At 36.9% G+C, this 27,832-nt stretch overlaps 3 protein-coding genes across 4 annotated transcripts in view; all 3 read left to right on the forward strand.

Moving 5' to 3' along the window:
- Positions 1–1,473: 1,473 nt before the first annotated feature.
- Positions 1,474–3,062, forward strand: LOC132190078 (probable CCR4-associated factor 1 homolog 7). Its single transcript, XM_059604957.1, has 2 exons — positions 1,474–1,649; positions 1,764–3,062. Exon 2 carries the CDS (start codon positions 2,017–2,019, stop codon positions 2,839–2,841), a length of 825 nt encoding a protein of 274 aa, XP_059460940.1. The 5' UTR covers positions 1,474–1,649; positions 1,764–2,016; the 3' UTR covers positions 2,842–3,062.
- A 2,468-nt stretch (positions 3,063–5,530) lies between these two features.
- On the forward strand, positions 5,531–8,839 carry LOC132190240 (cytochrome b561, DM13 and DOMON domain-containing protein At5g54830). The gene has a single exon (XM_059605164.1). The coding sequence runs from the start codon at positions 5,853–5,855 to the stop codon at positions 8,517–8,519; it is 2,667 nt and encodes an 888-aa protein (XP_059461147.1). The 5' UTR covers positions 5,531–5,852; the 3' UTR covers positions 8,520–8,839.
- Positions 8,840–10,092: 1,253 nt separating this feature from the next.
- LOC132190620 (CHD3-type chromatin-remodeling factor PICKLE) overlaps positions 10,093–27,832 on the forward strand; it is a 37,672-nt gene continuing 19,932 nt past the window's right edge. The window contains exons 1-17 of one of the 2 annotated variants that reach the window (XM_059605659.1): positions 10,093–10,268; positions 10,881–10,963; positions 17,705–17,854; positions 18,616–18,753; positions 18,854–19,008; positions 19,272–19,433; positions 21,258–21,505; positions 21,612–21,707; positions 21,796–21,932; positions 22,666–22,878; positions 22,964–23,071; positions 23,930–23,980; positions 24,092–24,191; positions 25,444–25,586; positions 25,671–25,774; positions 26,053–26,191; positions 26,323–26,492. In XM_059605659.1, coding sequence (XP_059461642.1) covers positions 17,708–17,854; positions 18,616–18,753; positions 18,854–19,008; positions 19,272–19,433; positions 21,258–21,505; positions 21,612–21,707; positions 21,796–21,932; positions 22,666–22,878; positions 22,964–23,071; positions 23,930–23,980; positions 24,092–24,191; positions 25,444–25,586; positions 25,671–25,774; positions 26,053–26,191; positions 26,323–26,492 — 2,111 coding nt within the window. In that variant the 5' untranslated portion in view covers positions 10,093–10,268; positions 10,881–10,963; positions 17,705–17,707. The remainder of the gene's footprint in view (positions 10,269–10,880; positions 10,964–17,704; positions 17,855–18,615; positions 18,754–18,853; positions 19,009–19,271; positions 19,434–21,257; positions 21,506–21,611; positions 21,708–21,795; positions 21,933–22,665; positions 22,879–22,963; positions 23,072–23,929; positions 23,981–24,091; positions 24,192–25,443; positions 25,587–25,670; positions 25,775–26,052; positions 26,192–26,322; positions 26,493–27,832) is intronic. The other variant, XM_059605658.1, reaches the window with a different exon arrangement.

Consider the following 27,832-nt stretch of genomic DNA (forward strand, 5'->3'; position numbering starts at 1 on the left):
ACCTAAAACTAACCAAAAAAAAAAAAAAATCCAAACGTTGGCCAATTTTTTTTTTTAAAATCAATTTTATAAGAAAAAAATTTTAAAAAAATAAAATTTTCGTTTAGTAAAATGAAACTTTTTGTTTTTTAAAACTAAATAAAAAAAATAGTTTTTTTTTTTTAAAAAAAAATAAAAAATAAAAATTTCCGTTTAAAAAAAAAATTAAAATTTTTGTTTTAAAATTTTTTATTTTTAAATTAAAATTTTTCGTTTTTTAAAAAACGCTTTTATTTTTTTGAATTTATAGGGGCATTTTTGTCTTATTAAGAAATCTATAGGGGCATTTTTGTCTTATTGCTAGTCTTGAAGGGGGGGAGGACATTGACAATATTTTGGTAGTTTGAAGGGGACATTGTCACAATTGAAAGTTTGAGGGGGACATTGTCAATTCGGTAGTAGTTTGAGGGGGGTATGTGGACTTTACCCAAAAAAATATATATTTATTTTATTTTTATTTGTAAAAAGTAAAACATATAGAATTTCTAACACGTACTAAAATGTTGATGGGTGTGTGATATGGTCAAGGAAGTATTTCTTAATTCTTCAGGGGCTCTTGGTGAGGCCGAAGGAGGGATAGGAGATCTAATTATATTATACAGATTTACCAAATTGATGGTGATCAGGCATCTTACAATTCTTATCATAATAATAAAATAATGGAACAATTTTATTTTAAAGAACTCCAAAATGTAAAATCGACTAATTAATGTGGTTATACCGATTTGCAACAAATTCATTGGAAAACTCATCATAATAAGTATAAATAACAAATAATTCCCCACACCAAACTTTTTTTAAACATTTTGATCGAAAATCGTGAAGATATCGATCGTGCGTGTTTTTTTAGAGTGAAAGACTATAAAAATATAAAAATAATAAGAAGAAATTATAAGAGATGTGTCGCACAATAATATATATATATATAAGAAATTATACGAGATGGTCGGACCACCTCAAATTGACTAGAGGGAATAGCTGAACTATCATCAAGAGCTTCGGGTGGTTTGGCGATAGATGGCATCATTTTTCTTTTTTACTTATTTGTTAACGTTGATATTTTGGGTATTTTGACATTCTCTGATATAATTTAACAGAAAATTTGAATGAATTGGTAACGTTGCAAATTTTTCAAAATTAGATATATTAAATTAAAATTTTTTGAAGTTTAGAGGGATGATTGCAAAAAGGCTAAAAATTCAAGGGGTTAAATGAAGATACTTTTAAAAACTAGAAATGAATAGGTGACAAAGTATAAATAATTTAATTAAATATAATGATCGAGTTTATAAAATGATAAAATGATTAGAATCATGCAAAAAGAGTAGACATCCTAATGCGAGCGCGAACGACGCCGTTGGGAGCGCTCCTTGGCAAAATCGCTTTCCTCTTTTCGCCCCCGTCATTTCCACTCGTTAAAAGAAGCCCACCCCCCTCCCAGTAAAGGTCTCAGACCCACGTTATTCTCTCCCTCTCTCTCCCTCTCTCTCTACCCTTCATCCCCATCTCTGTGGTTCGTTGACCGAGAGACTCCGCTTCGAAGAAGCGGAAATCGCCGATTCCAAGCCCAAGATCCGTTTAATTCCAAGGCCCGATTTCACTAATCCAAGGTCAGATCTATCGCGTTCAATCATTTTCTGTCTAGGGTTCCGATTAGTGTTGTTACAGTTCAATACTGGTAGTTTCCTTTTGATTTACGCTTTGTTTTATTGGGTTTGTTTCAGATCTAGTGGAAACACCGAAGCGGGGACGTTTTTGGACTCAGATTCGCAGTAAATCAGTTGAGTTCAGGTTCTCGTGGAGGGTTCTGGATGCTTTCTAGATTGTTCTCGTTTTGGTTTGTTATTTTTGGTAACGGGAAACGCTGTCGTTTTTTGAAATCTTAATTTATAGTTGCACAAAACAGTTAAAAGCTGTGTTTCCAGATCTGGGTTTGATCTTATTTTCCGTTCTGTTGCCTGAATTTAAGAATTGGAAATGTCGATTTTACCGAAAGGCGATTCGATTCAAATCCGTGAGGTTTGGAGCGATAATTTGGAAGAAGAATTTGCTTTGATCCGTGAAATTGTTGACGCGTATAAGTATATTGCTATGGACACCGAGTTCCCCGGCGTGGTTCTTCGCCCCGTGGGGACGTTCAAGAATATAAATGACTATAACTATCAAACCCTGAAAGACAATGTCGATATGTTGAAGTTGATCCAATTGGGTCTCACATTTTCTGATGAGCATGGGAATCTGCCCACCTGCGGGACCGATAAGTTCTGCATCTGGCAATTCAATTTCCGCGAGTTTAATGTAAGCGAGGATATTTTCGCTAGCGATTCGATTGAGTTGTTGCGCCAGTGTGGGATTGATTTCAAGAAGAATAATGAGGAGGGCATTGATGTGAATCGCTTCGGTGAGCTCTTGATGTCGTCCGGGATTGTGTTGAATGATGGTGTGCAATGGGTTACCTTCCATAGTGGGTATGATTTCGGGTACTTGCTTAAGCTGTTGACATGCCGGAGTTTGCCCGATACACAGGCGGGGTTCTTTGATTTGATCAATATGTATTTCCCCACGGTGTACGATATCAAGCATTTGATGAAGTTTTGCAATAGCCTTCATGGAGGGTTGAACAAGCTCGCAGAGTTGTTGGAAGTGGAGAGAGTTGGTGTTTGTCATCAAGCGGGTTCTGATAGTTTGCTGACGGCTTCTACGTTTAGGAAGTTGAGGGAGACCTTCTTCAGCGGCTCTACGGAGAAGTATGCGGGTGTTCTATATGGTCTCGGTGTCGAGAATGGACAGAGTACTAATTGAAAGAAAATAATTGGGAAAACTGTTGATGAATATTTGTAGACTACTTTTAAGTGTGAGACTTTCAGTTCTCTTTGTACACTGGCAAAAAGTTGTTGGTTTAGTGGTAACTTATCTTCTTTGCTTGCTTTGTAACTGAAACCTTAACTGGTTTTGTAGCTTGAGTTGCGTGTACATTGTTGCATTTAGTCTTTGAATAAAAATTTATGATGTTTCTTTGCTTCTGCTGAGTTTCTTTTTCCTCATTGCTATCTATTGGTTGTCGTTGTACTTTTCTTACTCTTTAGCTCGTTGCATAAGTATTTATAATTTTAACTCATGGGAAATCCATAGGAGTTGAGCTTATCCCTTGTGATGACATCCTTATGAACTCTCTCTGTCATAATCAATATAATATCTCGCTAAAGAATCAATCTATTTCTGATTTTTATTTGAATTTTAGCGTCGAAAGTTACCATTTCTCGACTTTGTAGTCCCTCTTATTCGAGTTATTTATTTATGTTTCATGTCTACATCTTTGAAGCCTTTAAAAAAATCCTTCCTAAGTTTTTCCTTTCATGAGGGGAGAGTAGGATAGTAATATATGTTACCAGAGATGTTCATGCAGTTTGCTTCTGCAATCGGTCATGAATGGAACGGTCTGTTTTCATTCTTCACCTTATCCTCATGGTCGTTCTCATCATGCATGTGTTGCATATGCTCTTTTGATCTTATTTGAAGGATTTATGAAGAGGGCCGTGTAAGGGGCTTAGTTTGAAGAGGATTATGAGATTAGGAAAACATATACCAGAAATGTGCATGCTGTTTGCTTCAACAAAATTGTCATCAACTGGACAGTTCATTCTTCTCCTCATTCTCGAGGTATGCAACTATCATGTCCTCATCATCCTTTGATTCTATTGTTGCTATTTATGTTAGTGTTTTTATTTTTTTTCATCAACACAAATTGGGCTGTTATTGTCTACAGTTTTATGGAAAATTTAAACTGCAAATGTAGCAAGTATATGGGAATACACCTTGTTCTTTCATCCAACATCATTTGTGTTGTATCTTCTCTATTTCGAGGCAGCAGTGTCGCTGTGCTACAATGTTGCTTTTTTTGATGAATGAAATATGTGCTACAATGTTGTAATTTGTGTGCTAATTATGTCTTGTAAATGGAAGTTCTTTTGTTTTGACTGATGTTTATTACATTTTATAGCAAACTAATCCAGTTAAACAATGAAACAGTGTTCGGTACATGGCGAGTCTGCCTTCTTTTTAACTGTCTGGAAAAGTGAAGCTCAAGATTGCATCACTTTTCTTTCATACACAATTAATCTTGCTCCTAATAATTTTATTGCCACAAAACCCTTTCAATTCTTTTTTGAAAGGCAAGGTTATCTGGACCGTGTTGAAGGAATTTGTTTTCTTAGATCTTGGTGCAGGTATCACAGTGGATATGGTGATTGGCTTTGTGGGCACGAAGAAATAGCCTGAAGAAAGGGTGTGTCACCCTTGATTCCCTAGCTCACTCCAATGCCACTTGTGTTATTAAAGAACCACCTGATGCTACCAGAAGCTAGGGAAAAAGGTGCTGTGCTTCTGAGGGGTGGCTGGAAGACTTGGTGATGAATTTGCTGCATCCATTCGGATTAAGTAAAGCTGCCACATTTTAACACATTCAAAAACTGAGACCAAAATTTTGTTCTTAGTGGAAATTATGGGAGTTCATATGTTTGTTTACATGCTTGGGTGTTTTTTGTTTTAAAAAATGTTTTGATGGGACATAAATGAATAAAGGTGAAAACATGTTTGTATTTTGAAAAGAGTTCAGTTTTTTTGAGTCATTTGTCAATAGAACACATATTTTGTTGTTACATATATGCAACAAGCGATAAGTTTTAATGCTGTTGATCATAATGGCGGAGTTGTGGTTCATGACTTGTAACTTGTAAGGGCCTTATCTAGCTAACTGGATATGCTTTAGTGACGAGATTTTAATAATGGTGTGTTAAAAACATGTTTAGCCGGATTAGGATTAACAGCAATTACCTGATCAAATTGTTGGTAATTTAAAAAGTTAATTGCTCAGGATCTCAATCTAAACTAGCAATGTTGGAATCACTAATTAAGCAGGGCATCATCCTTTTGAATGACAACTGGCTCAGTTTGGTTTGTTATACTTTTTGTTTTATGCTTTTAGAACAAAAACATTAATTAACAACTCAAAAACACTCACTCTTCAAATTTTGTGACATCCAAGCACTATACCAAAAAATATTCCCCCAAAAAAGTTTTGGGGGTGGGCCAATCGATCACGATCATAAAGATTTTATATATATGTATGTATAAACCCCAAATCTATACGAAATGATAACAATATCAAATCACAAAGACTAATTCAGCATTTTATGTTAATTTTATTGACAAAACAAAATGAAGAAGTTAAACATTATTGATGCAAGAGAATTTAGAAAAGTATATTACAAAAGAAATACCATCTTGCAATCGCCGCAAGCATTGCATGGAAAATGACAAACGCATTTCTTCTGATATATTATTATTCAACGCAACATATTGTCAGTCATGACTCATGAGGTTGGAGTTTGGACAATTGGACCAAATGTTTCTTCGTACGATGGAAAAACCCTCTAAAAACATTCAATTAATTATAAAAAAATAAATAAAGAAGCTAAAAAACACTCCTCCATCTTGAAGCACCTTCGGCGTCTCTTCCCGAACGAAACTCTCAACTGTCTCACCGCCAATCAAAACCCAGAACGTGGCCTCCCAGTCCCACTTTTTTCTTTTTCTTCATTTTTTGAATAACAAGGCAACACTTCAAACCCCCCAACCCAAACGACCACGAATTCGAACCTCCTTTTCTTCGCCGCTCTCTGATTTCTCTCATATACGGCAATCTCCGTTCACCCACCACCAGCTAATCCTATCATTCTCTCGCTTTTTTCGAACCTGGTTTACAATTCGGACCCAAACACACGGGCACGATCCGACCAGATCCGGATCTCCTCATGCCTCGAAAACGCGTCTTCCTAGGGTTTCTTTTGAGCCTCCTCCATCTCTGCTATGCGGATCCGGGTCCGAATTGTTCCAAAACTAGCCCGCTCGTTGACCTCCGATACGAGTTCACAATGGCCCAGCACCAGCTCCGAGGCGTCCTAACCATACTCGACGATTGCTCTTTCCGGGTCTCCCAGTTCGATATGCTGCCCGGCTCCGACGTCCATTGGTGGGGCGCGATAGCACCCGATTTCGCTAACCTCACCGCCGGGTTTATCGTCTCCGACCATGCCCTCAACGAGACCTACAAGAATGCGAGCTTCGTCGTGCATTTGAGGCAGAACGTGGCCTGGGACCAGATCCGAGTCCTCGCCTTGTGGGACCGCCCCACCGCGTCGGATTTCGGCCACATCGTGCTCGCCGATGCGGCGAACAAATCGTCCGATTCGGTGCCGTCTCTCCCGGTTAACGCCGAGCCGACCATGTTCGAGAACTGCAAGACATTGTCGGAGAACTTTAGGATCCGGTGGACGTTGAATGCGGACTCGGGCTCGATCGATATTGGGTTGGAGGCGGCCACCGGGATCATGAACTACATGGCGTTCGGGTGGGCGAACCCGAGTTCGACCTCGAAGCTCATGATCGGAGCCGACGTGGCCGTGGCGGGGTTCAAGGAGGAGGGAACGCCGTTTGTGGACGACTTTCACATCACAGAGTACAGCGAGTGTATCACCAACCTGGACGGTTCGGTGCAAGGGGTTTGCCCCGATAGGAACTACGAAGATTCGGACTCGGTTGGGTTGGTGAACAACACCCAATTGGTCTACGGGCACAGGCGCGACGGCGTGTCGTTTATTAGGTATCGAAGGCTGTTGGAACCAGTCGATAAGAAGTACGATTTGCCAGTGAATTCGACGGCGAGTATGACAGTGATTTGGGCGATCGGATCGTTACGGCCACCTGATACAATTAGGCCTTACTATCTTCCCCAAAATCATGGGGGGCCGAGGCTGGTCGCGTATGGGAATTTGGTGCTGAATGTTTCTGAGAATGTGGATGATTGTTTAGGACCATTGGATGCAGAGGATAAGGAAGATCAGGACCTTATAATCGCCGATGCTAGTGCTCCGCTCGTGGTGATGTCCGGTCCGGCATTGCATTACCCAAACCCTCCGAACCCTTTGAAGGTTTTTTACATAAACAAGAAGGAGGCTCCGGTTCTGCGAGTCGAACGAGGGGTGCCGGTGAAGTTTTCGATACAAGCAGGGCATAATGTTGCTCTGTACATTACTTCTGATCCAATCGGTGGCAATGCCACATTGAGGAATGAGAGTGAGATTGTGTATGCAGGAGGGCCTCAAGCTGAAGGAGTTCAGGCCAGTCCAATGGAGTTGGTTTGGAAACCTGATAGGAATACCCCAGACCAAGTTTACTATAACTCATTGTATGAGGAGAAAATGGGGTGGAGAGTGGAGGTGGTTGATGGGGGTCTATCAGATATGTATAACAACAGTGTTGTTTTGGATGATCAGCAAGTTACATTCTTTTGGACGTTGTCTGGGGATTCGATATCGATTGCAGCTCGTGGCGAGAAGAAAAGTGGTTATCTTGCTATAGGATTTGGTAGTGGAATGGTGAATAGCTATGCTTATGTGGGTTGGGTTGACGAAAGTGGTGTAGGACGGGTAAACACATATTGGATTGATGGAAAGGATGCTTTGACTGTGCATCCGACAAGTGAGAATTTGAAATATGTGAGGTGCAGGTCAGAAAATGGGATCATCACTTTGGAATTCACACGTCCCCTGAAGCCACCTTGTAGTCCCGATGAAAGGCCGGAGTGTAAGAACATTATTGATCGCACAACTCCTCTTAAAGTTATTTGGGCAATGGGTGCTAGATGGACAGATCGACGTTTAAATGTGAGGAATATGCATTCTGTTACAAGTAGCAGGCCCGTTCGGGTGCTGCTTATGCGAGGATCGGCCGAGGCGGAAGAGGATTTAAGACCGGTGTTGGCTGTACATGGGTTTATGATGTTTCTTGCTTGGGGTATTTTGTTTCCTGGTGGAATACTGGCAGCTAGATACTTGAAGCATGTTAAAGGTGATGGATGGTACAAGATTCATGTGTACTTGCAGTACTCGGGTTTGGCGATTGTCCTACTTGCGCTTCTTTTTGCTGTGGCTGAGCTACGGGGTTTCTATGTCAGCTCAGTACATGTTAAGTTTGGGATTGCTGCAATTGTTTTGGCTTGTGTACAACCAGTGAATGCATTTCTACGGCCCAAAAAACCAGCCAACGGGGAGGTTAACTCAAAAAGGCTTCTTTGGGAGTATTTCCATGTCATTGTGGGCAGATCTGCCATTGTCGTCGGCATGGCAGCACTCATCAGTGGAATGAAGCATTTAGGAGACAGATATGGTGGTGAAAATGCTCACGGACTTAACTGGGCTTTAATGCTTTGGTTCATGATGGGTGCATTGATAGTCTTGTATCTCGAATACCATGAAAAACGTCGAAGGAGGGACAGGATTTTCGGAAGAAGCAACTTTGTTCTGGGTAACCATGAGGAAGATGACTCTCTTGATCTCTTAAGCCCAACCGGTACTCTTGCAGAAAAGGAGTCACAACAGTCTGGAAGAATGGAAGTTCAGTTAGAACCTTTAAGTAGATAGACATGTTTTTCAATTACTTTTTGTTATATAAAAGTCACTGCTCTTCACCAGTTTTGGTAGTGTTCCCACTCATACACAGGATAGCCGGTCTGTTCATTTGCATGAAAGGTTTACAGTGCAAAAGGGGTTACATTATTCCCACCAGTGGTCACTGTAATTGCTTTCCATCATCCTGCAGAGTAAACCCACCCTACACCATATATATTTTGTATACTCATACATATTCAACATAGTGGAAGCTTATATCACTCTCTCTCTCTCTCTCTCTCATTACAAGAGAGCAGAGTTTGTTTTATATGTGAATTAGTTCAGTTTCTATCTGTTTAGTTTTATGGGATGTTATTTCTTTTAGCCAAGATTAAAGTTATTGTTGCTGTATATTATGAGATGCTAACAAATGTTTTGTGGTAATTGCCACCGCATTCTATTGGAAATTGAAATGTACCTCATCATAGAAGGTAACTATCCCTATGGATCAGAATTTACTTGGTTTTTGGTATGCTTCTGTTGCCACCAGAGATTGTTTTTTTTTTTTTAGATTAATTATTTCACAATATGCTCAACAATTTTTGATTTGGGAAAATATATTCTTATTTAAGAAATTAAAAATTCCCTCTTTTACTTGGGACTTGGCTTTAAAAGGAAAATGAATGAAATTGATTATATAAATTAGTTAATTAAAAAGTGCAACCCATCAGCCTTGTTCTGGAGGTCTCTCAGATTCGACGCCATTGTAGAGGAAAAGCAAAAGCACAAATATAAAGAGAAGAGAAAAAAGGAATGAAGGAACAAGAGAGAAGAGAGGGGGTGAGACTTTATTCCAAGGGAGACTCTGAGACAACAAAGAGAAATAATAAACAGATTTAACATTTGTGAATAGTAATAATCTACTTTTACATTTTCACCTTTACAAAAAGTATGGTTTAGGTAAAAGGATGCATAAAGAGAAGAGTTTTGGCTGATATTGTCTAAATTTAGACAATAGATAAGAGTTTTAAGAACAGTTATGCAGTTAATGGGTATTGGATGGTTATAACCGCTTCGTTTGTGGTTAAAAGTTGTTAATATTTTAATAAAAAGGAATTGGGATCGAAAGAAAACTCGGGTATTTATTATTTTGATTGTATTCGCGATCTTCCTTAACACCCTGAATTGTAAATGGACCTTCAAGAAGCTCTAAAATATATTGATTTACTATTTGATTAATATTATACATCACTCTTTATTATCATTCCATCCCTCAAAGTTTATGTGACATGGTCTTCCATAACATTTGATGCATGAAAATTGATTTTTTGATTGGGAGACTACGCCACATAGACTTTGAGAAGGCAATAAATGATGAATATATTTACTTTTACTATTTTTCCCAAATTTGGCGGAGTAAAAATTATGGAAGGTTAAAACAAAGTGTCAAATCCTCAACACAAAGACCACATAAATATCCGATCTAAATCCTCAATATTTATTGTAAAATAATCTATACTCTTGTGGAAGCCCTTATTTAAACATACAAGCGTTTCAGGAAAAAATTCCACTGTCTTGGTGTGAATAGCACCGCTCTCGTAAAAATTTCCACTGTCTTGGTGAGATTAGCACTTCTCTTTCTCTCACACACACAACACACTCTTTCTCTCTCTCTCCTACACACCGCTTTTTCCTTCTCTAACCCTGTCCCAACTCTGCTTTTGGGTCCGAGCTTCAAATTCCGACGTACTTGGGCTTGGCCCTCAGATCCGGCTACCTCCGGTAACTCTTCCTATCGCCTTTACAATTCTCACAGTATGCACACCCAAAGCACCACACTTTCACAGGCTGTCACGTTGGATTAAGTATCTGCATAAGATAGAAAATCTTGAAAATAGTTGATGAATCTCGAAGTTTATGTCGTTTTGGAAATGGGTACTGCGTTTTTGCACTGTATGCTGTTTGTTTGCTGAGAATTGCCATGTGGGATTCTCCGCAACTCATCTTTTGAGCAACACTTGCTCTCGTTTTGGTAATTGGGTATTGCGTTTTTGCATTATATGGTGCTGTTTATTTATTTATTTCTGAGAATTGCCATGTGGGTCTCTTTGTAACTCATATTTTGAGCGTCACTTTGCTTTGCTTATTCATTTGGGTTCGGTGTAGGTTTGAATTTAGGGTTGATTTGCTTTGATTTTCAGCTCGTATAGTTACTTTTCTTTTTGGTTTTTTCCGTTTCCTTCATTCTTTTCTTTATGGTGGGAATTTGTGTCAACTAGTCGTTTGCAATTCAAATTGAGGAACTGTGACTTGCTTTTTTATTCTGAAATATATAGTATTCGTGTACTTGTAGATACGTATGAAGGGCTTTGATATGTGATTCTTGCTTTCCAGTTCAGGGCTTCGTACAATTTATTGCGTGGATATATGCAAATCAAATTGTGGAATTGTGAAATTATACACTGTTCTCATTTCTGGTACATATACATATACATAAATACAAAATTTATGTACATATATTTATACATATATGTATGTATGTGTTCATGTCCGTATACATTTTGTATATATGTGTATTGTATAACATAGTTATAAAATCATGAATAACCATACCATACAAACACATACATGTATATGTACATATATATCTGGTGTCTATATATATGTGTGCGCGCGCGCATGCATCATGTATTTGGGGATAATGTATATGTATGTAAGCGTCTGTATGTCCTTTTCCCTTTTCACCATTATTGGTTGGTAGTTTCTTTTTCATTTAATTGTCTCATCATTTTTCCGTGGAGGCTCACTTTCTGTCAATAAGAAATTCATGGCAAGTTAGTTGTATTTTCTTTATTTGATTGATATCAGGGATTCTCCCATACTTACTATTAAACTGATTTTTTTCATGCACTGACGGGATATTGCTGTTAAGTTTGTACCAATTAATATGTTGTGATGCTTGTTAAAGATCGCTCCATCTTCTTAAACACCAATGTATTCGTTTTTTGGCTGTATATTTCAGTATCTTCCAGTTATTTCATACAATGGTCTTATATGCATTGATTTTATGGTTCGACAGCAACCTTCAGCCTGATCTAACTTAATGCCAATATTTTCTTAAATAGTAATCATAAAAAAATAACAAGAATTATTATTTTTCCACATATTCAAAAACTCAATGCTTTGTATGCTCATTTTATATTCTCACTCTTTTTTTGCTACTAGTTTTCGCCAGGAGATAGTTTAATGGAAATAGGTTGTGACCCAAGCAATTTGTATGACCACTTTATCTTTGTTATTCTTTTTCATTTCTGATGTTTCCTTTTCTTATTATTCTCATCCTAAACGTGCAAAATGTTAATTGATGGAACCTTGCATTAATTAATTTTTTTTGAAAGAGTACCAATGAGCTCAAATTTAATAGCTAGGTTTTAGTCAAATGAAAGAAACTTTTGACTACAGGTTGTAGATTTGTAAACCACTTATCCTTGGCTGCTTTAGTTTTATGTCAATCTTGTTGGAACATAATGCCAATTTTGTTTCATTTAATACCTTTTTTTGTGGTCGATGTTGCATGAAATGGCTCAATGGGGCTTGTGTAAAAGTGGAATTGTTTGTCCATATAACTGAGTAGTGGGGTTCTTGGATGCCTTTTTGGTTTTTTCCGTCGTGAGTTTTACCCCCTTTCATTGCACTCAAATTAAGATGTATAACAGTGAATAAAAATATTTTACTTCCAACTTGCCCATTCGAGTTACATAACTTCCAGCTCAACGATCTATTTTTTTGGCAACTGTATGTATTTGCTCTAGGGCATTTTCCTCTTTATTCTGGATGCAGTTCCGTTGGTTAGATTGTTTGAACATTGGAGTACAACCCAATAAGTGAAATTGTGATCTGTTAACAGAATTCATTTTGATCACTTTGCTTAATGTTCACATTTCTGCATCGAATTTTTTGTTTCTCACCAAAATTGGCAAGGAATAAATAACTTAAACCTGTTGCAAAAGTGGTTTACATACTTAATTCTTATCATGGACTTCTACTTTCAACTCCAGCTTGACTACCAATTTAGGGTAGGGATGATAGAAATTCCTTTATGGCATCTGATATTTGTTCAAGGCATCCAGACCATCGCAGTGACTTGAATATGTTGAACTAGAAAAACGAACAAAAGTCGTGTAGGCTGATTTATGTTAGTCAAATTCAGTTACTATCTTTTGATTTGGGAGCTGAAAAGTTTTTACTAATTGATTTTGGTACTAAATTACCAAAGGCAGCTATTGGACTTGTTTAGTGTGCTACTAATATAGCTTTCCTGGATGAATTGCTAATCTTATTGTATTTTTGGTTGATAATTTTGTTGGCATCCTGAAGCAACCGAGATCAAACATCAATTCTAATACTTGACCCGACCTTTTGCTTTTGTAGCTCTATTCTAAACTTTTTAAAGCTTGACCTCCACACTTAAGTTTGTGGCTTTTAGCCAGGGAATCAGGGTTCCACTGATTTCTCTATCTCAATTAGGGAAAAAACTAAATCAAGAAAGGATCAAGTGAGCTCTAAAACAGGTAGACAATTTTCAGCTTGGAGCTCTGGCCGGTGGCTCATGCTACACCCTTGGTTCCATTGGTGTTCCAATATATATATATATATATATATATATATATCTATTCACTTGAGCCAATTTCTTTTGGATTTGTTTATAATGCATGTGTATTTATGTTTTAAGCTTATTCCCAAACTAGATGTCCACTCTATCCCATGAATGATTGTTTGGGATCAAAAGTCGTTTCCTTAACTGGTTTCAATACTATAAGATTAAGCTATGATTTGTCCGACATAGTTTTTATTTGAAATTGGCATCACAGACGCTTGAGCTCATGACACCTTTGTAGGCACTTGAGTTGGACACTCTTTTTAGAAACTCGAAATTCACCTCCATTTACTTGAAATTAAGGGTGTAATGCAATTTTGTCAAGTGAATTATGTTAAGTTATTTGATTTAATTGTTTTACTATCTATGATTATTTACATATAAACAAACATTAAAATAGAGAGAGCTATACATTTTTAATATCTTAAACTCGTAAATATAGACTTATGGCATCTCCTTGTTTCTAGTATTTTTCGCCTTTGATTTGTTCTTTCCTAAACTTAACACTTGTTTATAAATCCAAAATCCACAGCTTAACACTCGTTTGTAAATCCAAAACCCATAGCACTAAGGGATCACATTGAAGTCAGAAACTCTTATGAAGCTGTAATTGGGGGCAATATTCCACTGGTCTGCATTGCTGGGTGAATAGAATAATGTAGTCATTAAATTAATAATTATATTTTGTAAAAGTTTGATGTGCACTTGTACATGATAGTTCGCAATGTTTCTTCTCAAGCATTTGTTGAACTGGTGATCATTTTGGTATCTGATTAATTTGTTATAATGAAATCTCAGTCCTATAAAAAAAATCCTGCTTTTCAAATTTTCGGTTTTTCTCTTTCTTACCAATTTTTTCCTACACAATATGTGGCTTAAGGTATAAATATAAGACACAGAAAGAAACTTGGTTTCTTCAAATAAATCATTCAGAGGAAAGGGTTGAAGGAAATATGATCCTATTATTTTATCATATTTAATATTGGGTTGGTGTCTCTTGATATATCCAAGAAATAGCTTTACTAGCAGTAACTCCACATTTATTGTAATGGTGGGTTAGACAGCACAAATACTTACGTTAGTCATGAACACATTTCTCTGCCCCATTCTATGAAATTCTAGTGCCAAATAGGTTTCCAGACACGATATTGTTGCGAGGGGTAAGAACAGAGGTAATCATCTAAAACATGATTCAAGAAAACAATATTGAGAGTCTGTTTTGTTCAAGTTTTTTTGGGGCATGTTTTTATGGTATCAATTTCTGATAAATATGCCATTCTTGTTGGTGTTACACCTCCCTTGGTGTAGGATGGCATTGCTTTGCATTGAAATACTAAATGTGTCATAGGGAAGAGATCTTGTTGTATACCATGTAGAGCAGATCCCTTATAGTTGCGGGGGAGAGATACTTTTAATATGGGCCTGAGAATATTATTAACATATTGATTATCTAAAAATTATCGTTCTAGATCCTTTCGTGCGTTCGTTACATGCTTTCCTAGTGCATGTATGCGAAGAGAACTTATAATTTAATGAGGCAAAAATTTGAAAACCGTTTTTCAATGTCAAATTAATTTTCTGAGTTAACAATTAACATTTAACATGATTATATTTCATGTGATAGTACATCAAATAACTTCACAGTTGAACCTGATTTATAGAGACTAACAAAACTTTAGTGGAAGGTAAAAATAATCTAAAACTTCGGAATGCGGATTCTTGTGGGTTTGTTTTTATGAGTGGAAGAATTCTATCAAAAACTTTACTAACATTAAAATTTTTTTTTTTTTCTGCAAATGAAAGAGTATGATGATAAAGGACTTGCTAGACATGAGACTTTTGAAGCTATTAAATTTAGAGATTGTGAACTGTAACATTTCCTTATTAGCTGGAACATGCAAGAAATGAATTAAAATGGAAAGGGGCATTCCCTTGTGTAGAATAACTATACATGCACCACAGAGGTTAGTTGGTTCCTAAAAAATCAAATGTTAGAGGGATCGGTTTATAGATTGTAAATAATAATCTAAAAAATATACTTTTTTTTTTTGATAAGTAATAATGTTATATATCAAAAGCGCAGAGGAACGCAACCCATATACACAGGAAGTATGTAAAAAGAGAGCGTCTAAGAGGGAGAGAAATGAAAGAGGAAGTCAGAAAAACTAATTACTAAAGGAGCTAGCCAAGCGGCCGTCCAAGAGTAAAGAGTAAAGAAGAGAAGATGAGTCAGTTCCTCTATAGTCCTAGTAAAGTTCTCAAAACATCTAGCATTTCTTTCAATCCATATACACCACATAAGACATAGAGGGATCATCTTCCATACTACCGCGCTTCGAGCACGTCCTCCCGACCACCAGCAATCGAACAAATCCCTCACTCTACAAGGCATAACCCAATGCAACCCAAATCGACTAAAAATAGTATGCCAAAGGGTTCTTGCGGTTTCGCAGCGGAGAAGAAGATGATCTACTAACTTTCTTGTCTTCTTGCACATACAACACCACTACACCACCACAAGGTTCCTCTTACGCAGATTATCATGAGTCAAAATTTTGCCTAGGGAAGCGGTCCACCCGAAAAAAGCCACTCGCACAGGCACCTTTGTGCGCTAAATACTCTTCCAAGAAAACACCTCATGGTCAAAATTAGACAAGGCCTTGAAGAGCGACTTAACCTCGAACTTGCCTTTCTTAGACGAGGCCCAGCAAATACGATCCACTGTACCTATAGGGATCTTGCAAGAGTACAACCGATCAAAAAAAGGAGCAACCAAATCCACCTCCTAGTCCTGAATAGGGCGCACAAAAATGACATTCCACTCTACAACCCCATTCTTCCAAGTAAAATTATCCTTCACCCAAGCTTCTTTGTGTCTAGCGATGCTGAACAAAGACGGGAAGTCTTCCCCACACCAAATATCATGCTAGAAACGAACTTTCGACCCCACCCCCACCTCAAACCGAATGCCTTTGGCAAAGGAACTCTAACCTTGTCGAATATGCTTCCATAGTCCCATACCATGAGAACCTGAAACCTCCTTCGTGCACCACCCACCTTCCTGGTCTTCATACTTAGCTTTGATAACCTTGCACTAAAGAACCTCACTCTCATTCGCATATCTCCAAAGCCATTTCCTCAAGAGAGCTTGATTAAACTGATGCAACTTTCGAATGATAAACTTGGTTCCAATTTACAAGATGCACCTTAGACTCATCTCCCATCCCTCCCCACAAGAAATCTCTTTGGACTTTTTCAAGCCTTTTAGCTACACTCATGGGAAGCGGAAACAGAGACAAAAAGCAAGTCGGTAGATTAGACAACGTACTCTTGATGAGAGTTAAACGGCCTCCTTTAGAAAGGTACATCCTCTTCCAACCTGCCATTTGATGCTCCATCTTCTCAATCACATCATTCCACATAACCGTATCCTTATACGGCACCCCAAGAGGGAGACCCAAATACTTCATAGGCAAATCGGCAACACTACACCCAAGGATATTGGCCAACACCCCAATGTTCTCCACCTCTCTAATAGCCACAATTTTAGACTTTCCAAGATTAACTCTCAGACCCGAAACAACTTCAAAACATAAGAGAATGAGACGCATATACCGGATTTGCTCAAGAGAAGGCTCACAAAAAATCAAAGTATCATCAGCAAATAAAGAGTGAGAAACCACTAACTCCGAGAAAACTCTATCTCCCACCGAGAAACTTGTCAAAAGTCCTTGGTCAACCGTTGCATTCACCATCTTACTCAAGGCCTCCATAACAAGTACAAAAAGTAACAGAGAGAGGGGATCCCCTTGCCAAATTCCCCTCGAACTGTTAAAGAACCCTTCCGGAGATCCATTCACTAGAATGGAAAATCTTACCGACGTGATACACCACTCTATCCAAGCCTTCCACCTCTCCCCAAAACCACACCTATGCAGCAAATACAAAACAAAGTTCAAATTTACATGGTCGTACGCCTTTTCCAGGTCCAACTTACAAATAACACCTGGCACCCCTGACTTCATGCGACTATCCACACATTCATTTGCAATAAGAACCGAATCTAGGATTTGTCGGCCCCCGATGAAAGCATTTTGAGAGTAGGAAATAACCTTACCCAAAATTATTCTCATCCTATTGGCGAGAACCTTAGAAACAATTTTGTTCAAAAGGGGAAAATAACCCTCTCACCAAGCTTATGGGCCGAAAGTCCTTCATCTCCACCGAAAAGAAAAAGATAAAAAAACCCTCAAAATACTTACAAAGTTGGTCTTATGTTTTGGTGAAGCGATTGGGAGTTGTTTCTCTCAATTACTGTGCGTATCTTGATTATGCATTATACATATTCAATTCTCCAAAAGGGGAAAATAGGGCAAATGAACTTAATTATCTGTATTTTAGGATCATAATATGTTCTTAGCATTATTATGAATTAATTGCAAGATGTTTTAGTGTTCACACTAGGTTGCACTCCTCTGCGTTTTATTAATGATAGGAAATTATTTATCAAAAAAAATGTTTTAGTGTTCACTTGTTAAGGGATTTTTGTTTTTTCTTCCAGAATATGAGTAGCTTGGTAGAGAGGCTTCGTGTTAGATCGGATCGGAAGCCAGTATATAACATTGATGAATCAGATGACGATGCCGATTTTTTGCCTGGAAAACCTGGGACAACTCAGGAAAAGTTTGAAAGGATCGTCAGGAGTGATGCGGTTTGTTTCTTTTACTTATTTTTCTACTGTTTTTTATTTTATTTTTTTATTTTTTTTATTTGAATCTTCTGCCTTTGTTTCTTTTTCCTGTAATTCATTGTAATTTGTTTACTCATTCTGTCTCATAAGTACTTAAAAGAATTTTTTGTGTTCATGCTAAACGTAATTATAACCTATCATAATCAAGTATTTGTAAGAGGAAACAAAAAAGAAGAAGCCTAAATTGAGTTTTGGCTAATGATGGCTCTTTATTTGGATAAATTGGTTCAGATTTCTTGCAGAATGTGACTTGTTGACTTAAATATTATGCATTTTGGAAGGAGAATGTTATGCAGATGAAAAGCTGGACCCCTTTTAGTTTGTGGCCTCTGTAACCTGGCCGTTTAATGGACATTTGATGGAAAATATTTTACTTTTTGGAAGTTTCTCATGTTATTCTGTTGCATATCGTATGTTCTGGCTGTTTCTTTTGTTTAAAGGAGAATGTTATGGAGAGGTAAATTTGGACCCCTTTTAGTTGTGGCCTTTGTACCCTGGCCGCTTGATGGACATTTGGTGGATAATATTTTACTTTTTGGAAGTTTCTCATGTTATTCTGTTGCATATCGTATGTTCTGGCTGTTTATTTTGTTTTATATATAATAATTTTATTAAATCTGTTAGTCTAGTTCTTTCCTTTGCAAATGTTTCCCCTTTTATTTATTTATTTTTTCATTTATCAAATAATAATAATTTTTTTTATTCTTACTTTTTCCGAATAGAAAGATGATTCATGTCAAGCATGTGGAGAAAGTGGGAATCTTCTCTGCTGTGAAACATGTACTTATGCTTACCATCCCAAGTGTTTGCTTCCACCGCTGAAATCTCCTCTTCCTGGCAACTGGAGGTGCCCTGAATGTGTATGATTCCATATCTGGAACCGTTATTGTTTGTATCAAATGAAGTACAGAAGGTATACATTTAGTGATAGCTGATAATGAAAATTTGATCTCTTTGCAGGTTAGCCCTCTAAATGATATTGAGAAGATATTGGACTGTGAAATGCGCCCTACTGTTGCGGATGATAGTGATGCCTCTAAGTTGGGTTCAAAGCAAATTTTTGTAAAACAGTATCTTGTAAAGTGGAAGGGGCTATCTTATTTGCATTGCACATGGTAACTTCACGGTTTGATGATTGTATCTTGTTTATGTTTCTAATTTTGGTCTACTCAACGATGCTTTTACCTATCAAAAAAAAAAAAAAAAAAATTTTAATTTTGGAATGCTTTTCTTATGTTTTCTAGTTGTTCTCTGTGCTATTTGGAATGTATGTCTTGCTTAATTGCTAGTATGGCTCTGTGTTTAAACCTTAGTTCTTCCCTGGATATTTTGTTAGTTTGACGGTTTCCATTAACCTACTCTATGCTTTTTATTGCAGGGTGCCGGAGAAAGAGTTCCTAAAAGCTTTTAAGACGCATCCTCGTCTAAAGACTAAAGTAAACAATTTCCATCGTCAAATGGCATCAAGCAATAACTCTGATGAAGATTTTGTTGCCATTCGACCTGAATGGACTACTGTTGATCGGATTCTTGGTTGCAGGTTCAACAATCTTGAAGTTTTTTGTCATTAGAGAATATGATATGACTTGTGCTTCTGTTTTGTATTATGAATATAATGCTTTTGGAACTTGATTTTTCGAACTGAATTCACTGCACAAAGCTTCAATTAGTTTTAGAAGGTCTAAAAGCAAGTGTTGCCCCCCCACCCAAAAAAAAAAAAAAGAAGCAATAATGAAAGTCTGTGTATGTTAAATCTTAGACATGAATTTTTAATTTGACTCTATTAAATTAAGAACTGGAATTTACTTGCTTATTCATTCAAAGCAATGTGTGGGTCTTATTTGCAGTTGAATATTAAACATAAAGTTATTCTTTAGTTTGCTTGATGCAAGTCTAATCCTCCCACTGGAATTTTTATTTTACCAACTTGATTAGTAATCAAAAGTTCTATTAGAAAGAGATTTACCAAATCCTATTGTTTTAGCTGTTGGTATGCTCACTTCCCTTGTCTAAGTACGCCAATTATCCCCGACTGTAGGTATATATCATGATTAGTTTAAATTTGTATATACATGCTTCCTTACATGGTTTTATTACTGCCATGGACTTCATGCAGCATATTGCATGGGCTCAGATTGCTGTGCCCATGATGCATTGACTTAATAAATTTTTAATTCACTTGTTCTTGCTCATGTATGATTGCAATTGTAACTTCCTCTCTGTATCTGTTTGTTTTTGTATATATATGTTTTAAAGTGTTTTTGGCATTCATAGTACTTTTCATCCAAAATGTTTTATGAATAACATCTCAAGTTTTACAATTGCATACAACTAATGAAGATATTTGAAGAAACTGATTAGCTTCGTGTATCCCTTTTTCAAGATGTGAATATGTTACGGTGGAAATATCACCAATAATATGTGCCTTTGTGTGCCAGGCCTTTTCAAGGTGGTGGCAAGTTTTTTTTGTTTCTCTCTTTTTATTTTTTATTTTTTTGACAAGTTTTCATGGTGAAAAAAGTGGTTGATGGTATGGGCTAGAGATGGGTTGTGCCCACATCTGCATTTTTGTTTAGGTTATAGGGATGATCAATAGCTCTTTTATTTGGTTCAGATTTACTCCATTTCCCCATTCCAGTCGGTGGTTTTTTCTATCTTTTCTTTACCTCATCACTCATGTTGTCCACCTATATGCCTCATTGGTCTATGGATTTTTCCTCCTAATTAAGGCAATACATTTATAGACATTGGAGAGCCTAATCTGTAACACTGAGATGGAAGCTTCTTGTTGATGGGTAAGTCTGATGCATGACTTAATTAAATTTTAGAGTAATTATAATTAATAATGGTCTCAGGCTTTCTGTCCATAAGGCCTAGGACAGTACCTTTTCATTCTGAATTGTATGATTGGATCTTTGTCCTTGAACAATATGATATTGTTGTCTAGCTAAGTAATATGTAAATAACCACATTTTATGCTGGGGGTCTGGAGAGGCTATGGAGTTGGACTTGCATTTTCTACTGGATAGGCGAGTGGTTAGAAAGTTTCAGTTTTGTCTTGTGCATAGTTTGCCTGCTATGTGCACCTTCCTTACGCTTTCTATTGGCAAAAGCCTTTTGTTTCTTTTTTTCTCATAGCATAACGCAGCAGACTAGATCAAATCACTTGACATGTTCAATATGCAAAATAATGGGATGGAGTGTTTCAGTAACCATTGTAAACATTTATTTGTTAGTTCTGGCTGAGTTCTTGGTGAACTTATTATCAAATTGTTTATTTTATTTTATTTCTATCATTTTGATCTGTTTGAACATTGTAATGGAACTGATTGTTGGATGTGATATTTTTCGTTGAATGTTGCAGAGGTGATGATGATGAGAAGCAGTATTTTGTAAAGTGGAAAGAACTTCCTTATGATGAATGTTACTGGGAATTTGAATCGGATATTTCTGCATTTCAGCCAGAAATAGAGAGATTCAATAGAATGCAGTCTAGGAATACTAAACTGTCTTCTAGCAAGCAAAAGAGCAGCCTTAAAGATGCTATGGAATCAAGGAAGAAGCAGAAAGAATTTCAACAGTATGAACATAGTCCTGACTTTCTTTCTGGAGGTACATGATTTATTCTGTTATATAGCTCTGAAATATGGCTCACTTTTCTATATATTATTTGTTTCTATTATCATGAATTCTTAACTGCTTTTCGGTGTAAATGAAGGTACACTACATCCATATCAGCTTGAAGGGTTGAACTTTTTACGTTTCTCTTGGTCCAAACAAACTCATGTCATACTAGCTGATGAGATGGGGCTTGGTAAATCTTTGTCTTCTTCGTTGTTCCATTTTTTTTCCTGTCTCTGCATCTTGATGGCTGGATATTGCAATCTCTTTTTTGGTTGCAGGAAAAACTATACAGAGTATTGCTTTTTTGGCCTCTCTTTTTGAAGAGAACCTTAAACCGCATTTGGTGGTTGCTCCACTTTCAACACTGCGAAACTGGGAACGTGAATTTGCGACATGGGCTCCTCAAATGAATGTTGTACGTACATAAAATCTGTCAATGTTAGGGCTGAGTGAAATTGATACACCCCGTCTGACTCCGATGCGTACTGCCCAACTACGGTTGGTTAGCGACCGGCGGTAGGTCAGCATCGGTAGGTTAATTTGCAAACCAACAGAGGTTGGTTTTAGGGTATGGTATTCCTACCCGACTGATCTCCTAGATATAAATTCTTTTCCTTCTGCACAGCTGTGCCAATCCGCGGCCCTAACCTACACCTATTGCTCTCTTTCATCATTCCCACCTCCAAATTCTACCCCTCTCAGCCTCCAAGCCCTGTCCCACTTTCGAAGCCAGACTCCCATAAAAGTTCCACAAACTTAGAAGCCACACACAAGAAGTTGTGGGCCGGTTATTTTGGTGTGGATCAGTGGGTGTCAAATTTGTGGAGATTGTGTGGGGGATGGGTGTCAGCGGCGATTTTGATGTACCGTCGATAATCTTAGATGGAGTTGGGTGTGTGGCGATGATTTTGTTGTGGCCTAAGCCTGGCCAGACCGACCAGCAGAACTGAAACCGATCGACCTATGTTGTTTTGGCTTCATTGGATGATCATTTCAGGTTTGGTGGCCGGATTCCGTCTACCAACCCTGTTGGTTCAGCCTTTGAAATACTGGCAGCACCCGCCCCTGGGGTTGGTGCTGACCCATACTCAATGTATCATTGTCATTGCCCGGTTAATATTGTTCTGAACAAACGTTTCTTACTGCAGGTCATGTATGTTGGTTCTGCCCAAGCTCGTGCTGTTATAAGGGAATATGAGTTTTACTTTCCCAAAAAACATAAGAAAATCAAGAAAAAAAAATCTGGTCAAGTTTTTAGTGAAAGCAAACAAGATAGGATAAAATTTGATGTCCTTCTGACATCATATGAGATGATTAACTTGGACTCAGCATCATTGAAACCGATAAAGTGGGAGGTCATGGTAACGTCCTGTGCTACTCATTGTCTACATTGCTAGTTGTCAATGTACGCTTTTTATTTTTTTAAATACTAATACCTCTTTGTAGATTGTTGATGAAGGTCATCGTCTAAAAAATAAGGATTCGAAACTGTTTTCTTCAATGAAGCAGTATTTGAGTAGGCATCGTGTGCTTTTGACGGGAACTCCTCTTCAGGTTTATCGTCAGATTATGCTATTATTCTATAGATACTTCAGTATACTGCTATGCCTTTTCATAAATTTTTAAGATATCAATGAATTGGATAGTTTTCCTAGGTAACCTTTTTCTATTTTTTATTCTTGTCTTGGATGAATGTATAATAAGTTTGCTCCATGTTGTTGTTGATATTTCAAAGTTACTAATATCGGAATAGATTTTGCCATTAAAAAGTGGTTTACATATGGCCTGTTCTTTAATTGATTGACAGAAAAAAAAAAAAAAATCTGTTTGGTGTAATTACTTTGGGTGACTAATATTACGATGATACATCATGTTCCCACAACATATTTTGGAATGTTGCTTTCATGACATGGTTAGTACATTATTATATAGTTGCAAGTTTATGATCCTAGCTTGCTTCATTGACATGGTTACTACATTATTATGTGGTTGGGGGGTGAGAGGGGCATGGGTCTCCATTAAATTGTACAAGGAGCAATGACATCCTAGTACAAATGCATGCAATGTTTGTTGTTGTTATTATTATTACTATTATATTTTGAATTTTCACTTACCTTTGGAATTTGGATATATCTTTTTTTCTTATAAATGTTGTCTTTCACTCATCTGGTTGCTTAATGCTATACTGTTCAAATTTTAGCTGTGTAGCTCAACAGTTTTGACTTAATTTTGGTGATCTATTGAAAGTATGTGCAGTGCCATGTCTTTGGCATAAATATAATATTTAGTTGGTTCTTGATTAGTAGTGTTTAATTTCACATTGATATGCCTAGTTATGACTCAATAATTTGTTGCATGCTGCTTAGTTATTTGTACAAAGTTACTTATGAGACTCATCTGTTACATTTTCAGAATAATCTGGATGAACTTTTCATGCTTATGCACTTCCTTGATGCTGGGAAGGTTAGTACACGTCACGGCGTTGTTCACAATGGATGATGATGTTCATTTCCTCAAAAGTATGTTAATGAAATTGATTTATGGACATCATGACTGTTTTGTGATTTTCTGCAGTTTGGAAGTTTAGAGGAGTTCCAGGAAGAGTTTAAAGATATTAATCAAGAGGAGCAGATTTCAAGGCTTCATAAAATGTTGGCCCCGCATCTCCTCAGAAGTATATTTCTTAAACTCTTTGAACTGACAAAAATTGCAGTTGATTCATTTATTTGGATTGCCATCGTTGCTTTGCTATGTGTTTCATTATTAGGCGTATTAACTAAAGTTATAATTTATGTTACCTTTGTTATATGAGTCTTTAACTCAACTCAACTGAGCCTTAATCTAAATTAATTAGGGATGCAATATGAATCTTTATTCCAATTTATTGTGGTCAGCCACAGCTTATGACTATGAAAAAACTACGACTATGTTGTCCTCAGTATCTTCACTTTTTCACACAATTGGGTCCATGCCTTAGGGATTTTGGTAGGTTGATTACCAACAAACACTCATTCACATGTTATTAACTTGAACCCATTGTTGTTTGTTTGCTGCCTTTATCTTCTTTCATATTCTTTACTCATGATTTGCAAACTGCTTTTAAAGTTTTAGTTAGGATCGAAACTAGTTGGGCCCTTCATTGAACTTAAATAATGTGGACATTTTCTTATATGAAAAAAAGGTTTTAGTGAGGATCGTTTGTGAAACTCTTTTCGTGTACAATTTAAAAATTCCAGCCACTCTTTAGATGTAGTTGAAAAAGAAGAAAATCCTTCTATTGTAAAATTTGAGCCTACCTGACAATGTTGTTAATGTAATTTTTTGTCATTTTTACTGTTACTTTTAACAAGAAGACATTGGGCTTTTTGATAAAACTTTTTAGAGGGTGCCTTTTGCTTTTTTGTTGTGATGTGACATAAAGGTGAAATTAGTTTTGAATGTTTTGTGTGTTGAATTGCTTGTTAATGCTTTTGCTTTTTTGCTAAAAAGCATTGAAAAACGAGTCTACTAAATTTACTAAAATTTTCCAGTCCTTGTCATACTGCAGACCGTTTCTTTTTCTTTTTTGAAAATTATTTGTTATTTATTTCTTTTTAATTTTTCAAGTCTTTGATGTTTCCTATTGTCCTTGCCGTTGTTGTCTTTTAGTTTTCCTGAACTGTAATTTCCTTTTAGGAGAAGGATGTTACCCTTAATCTTAGGACTTTATCCAGTTGATTTTCTTTTCTTTCTCTGGATCTTCCAAATCCTTGTAGAGAGCCCCCATTCCCATAGGTGTTGTTGAGAAAGTAGATATGTACTCTTCAGGTTTGTTAAAGCTAAAGTTCTTACAGTCAGAGAGGAGATTGATCTTTTGTTCATCTATAACCTTTTGAAATTATATTATTTGCTTAAGATGTGGGTGCATATTTTGGATGCTATTGCAGGAGTAAAGAAAGATGTCATGAAGGAACTACCTCCTAAAAAGGAACTTATTTTACGGGTTGAATTAAGTAACAAGCAGAAAGAATACTATAAAGCAATTCTGACACGTAACTATCAGATACTAACTCGACGTGGTGGTGCACAGGTAAGATTGCATGTTTCAATGAAGTAATGATTTTTCAGTTTAATCCTGACCTAACATATTATTGTGGTTGGATAATTGTATCAGATTTCTCTAATCAACGTGGTTATGGAATTACGCAAGCTCTGTTGTCACGCTTATATGTTAGAAGGAGTTGAACCAGATATAGAAGATACAAAAGAATCGTTCAAGTAAATACATATTTCATATTCAATATTGCCATCCACATTGTCATTGAGGAAGGCTGGATTGTTTGCTAATCGATGCAGTGAATTTGTTCTGATTCTTCATGTTATACTTAGAACCTACGGACAAGTGTAGCTAGAGAGATACCTTTTAATGTTCTGCGCTTGTTTTGAAAGGAATCTTCTGTATTTTGATGAGTCAGATTATTTAGATTAATGCCTTTAGTAAGCTATAAACATGTTTCTCTGTTTTCTGCTTCAAATTTTCTTTTGCTATATGACAGACAGCTTGTGGAATCTTCGGGGAAGTTGCAATTGTTGGACAAAATGATGGTGAAGCTAAAAGAGCAAGGCCATAGAGTTCTTATATATTCACAATTTCAACACATGCTTGACTTGCTAGAAGATTACTGTGCTTACAAGGTCTGCAAAATTATTTTGCCTACAAGTTCGTGTGTGCATTTAGTTTGTGGGCTGAAGCAGTTAATGATATTTCAATAAATATACCTATATATTGATTTAATATTCTTTAATACTTTTTCTTTGGAAGTCAGAAATGGCAGTATGAGCGGATAGATGGCAAGGTTGGTGGAGCTGAAAGACAAATAAGAATAGACCGATTTAATGCCAAAAATTCCTCCAGATTTTGTTTTCTGCTTTCGACCAGAGCTGGGGGCTTGGGGATAAACCTTGCAACTGCTGACACGGTTTTCTTATATGATAGGTGAAAAGCTTACATTTTGACATTTGTTTCATTTTTCTTTTAAAATTATTTTAATTTTGATGGGAAATGTATTATTGGAATGATGTTATAAGTTGATGATCAATTTATAGATAATTTGGTATATGTGAAATGAGTTAACTCATTGATTGTTCGTGAGGGTTATAAATTCGTAGGCCTGGGAACCTAGAGTTCGGAAGACAGTAAGTAGCAGTTTTGATGGATGACTGATCTAATAATTCTTCATGGATAGTGGATCTTTATATCGTGTGGAAGATGATCCCTCTCTGTCTTATGTGGTGTGTATGGAGTGAAAGAAATGCTAGATGTTTTGAGAACTCCTCTAGGTCTTTAGAGGAACTTATTCGTTTCTTTTTTTTCACTCTGTACTCTTGGACGGCCGCCTGGCTAGCTCCGTTAGTGATTAGCTTTTCTGACTTCCTTTTTCATTTCTCTCCCTCTTAGGCGCTCTCTTGTTATACTTCCCGTGTATATGGGTTGCGCCCTTCTGCGCTCTTTTTATATCATCATTACTTATCAAAAAAAAAGTGGATCTTTATATCGTGTAATTTGATAATTGCATGGGAAGGAGTTGTGGATTCAGCATCATGATGATTGATACCTAAATGAAAGTAAAATAATAAGTTCCAGCCAGAATTGTGGAAGTGCAGGCAGACTAATACCAAATGACAGATCTTGTTTAAATAATTATCACTTTATGGCAGTGGTTAGATACTGGGAAGATAAACACATTAGAAGGACTATGTTTCTCACTTCTTATTGTTCTTCCACAGTGAGGGGCTGATTAAGATTTTTCAAGATTTTTTCTTGTTTGCTTCAATTTTTTTTTTTTTTTTTTTTTTAAATTATCATTTATGCTTTTGGTATATGGCCACTGCTTATTCTCTCCTCGGCGCATGAAGGGGCATCACTGCATCTGCGCTGTGGTCTGACATCCTCGTTATGTTTGTTTTCATTTTTGATTGTCTGTGATGGATTATGCGAGTTATTTTTATGCTGTATGGGGCTCTGATACTGGTAAGATGAGATGGAGACTCAGTGGTGGATATAGTGTTTAAGAGTACTCTTTCCAATCTCCCTACTTACTTTATGTCTCTCTTTCCTATTCCTGCTTCTGTGGCCAAGCGTATATAGAAGATTCAATGTGATTTTTTTTTATGGGGCGGGATAAGTGAAGAGTTCAAGTATCATCTGGTCAGTTGGGCCAAAGTTTATTCCCCTATCTCTAATTGTGTCTTAGGGATTTGGAACTTGAGAATGTTCAAAGGAGCCTTGTTAGGGAAGTGGTTGTGGCTTTATGCGCATGGGAGGGAGGCCTGGTG

Source organism: Corylus avellana, chromosome ca8 (genome assembly GCF_901000735.1).
Source record: "Corylus avellana chromosome ca8, CavTom2PMs-1.0".
Classification (NCBI taxonomy): domain Eukaryota; kingdom Viridiplantae; phylum Streptophyta; class Magnoliopsida; order Fagales; family Betulaceae; genus Corylus; species Corylus avellana.

Coding starts and splice junctions, on each gene's coding strand:
- LOC132190078 (XM_059604957.1), top strand. CDS start 2,017: ATGTCGATTTTACCGAAAGGCGATTCGATTCAAATCCGTGAGGTTTGG.
- LOC132190240 (XM_059605164.1), top strand. CDS start 5,853: ATGCCTCGAAAACGCGTCTTCCTAGGGTTTCTTTTGAGCCTCCTCCAT.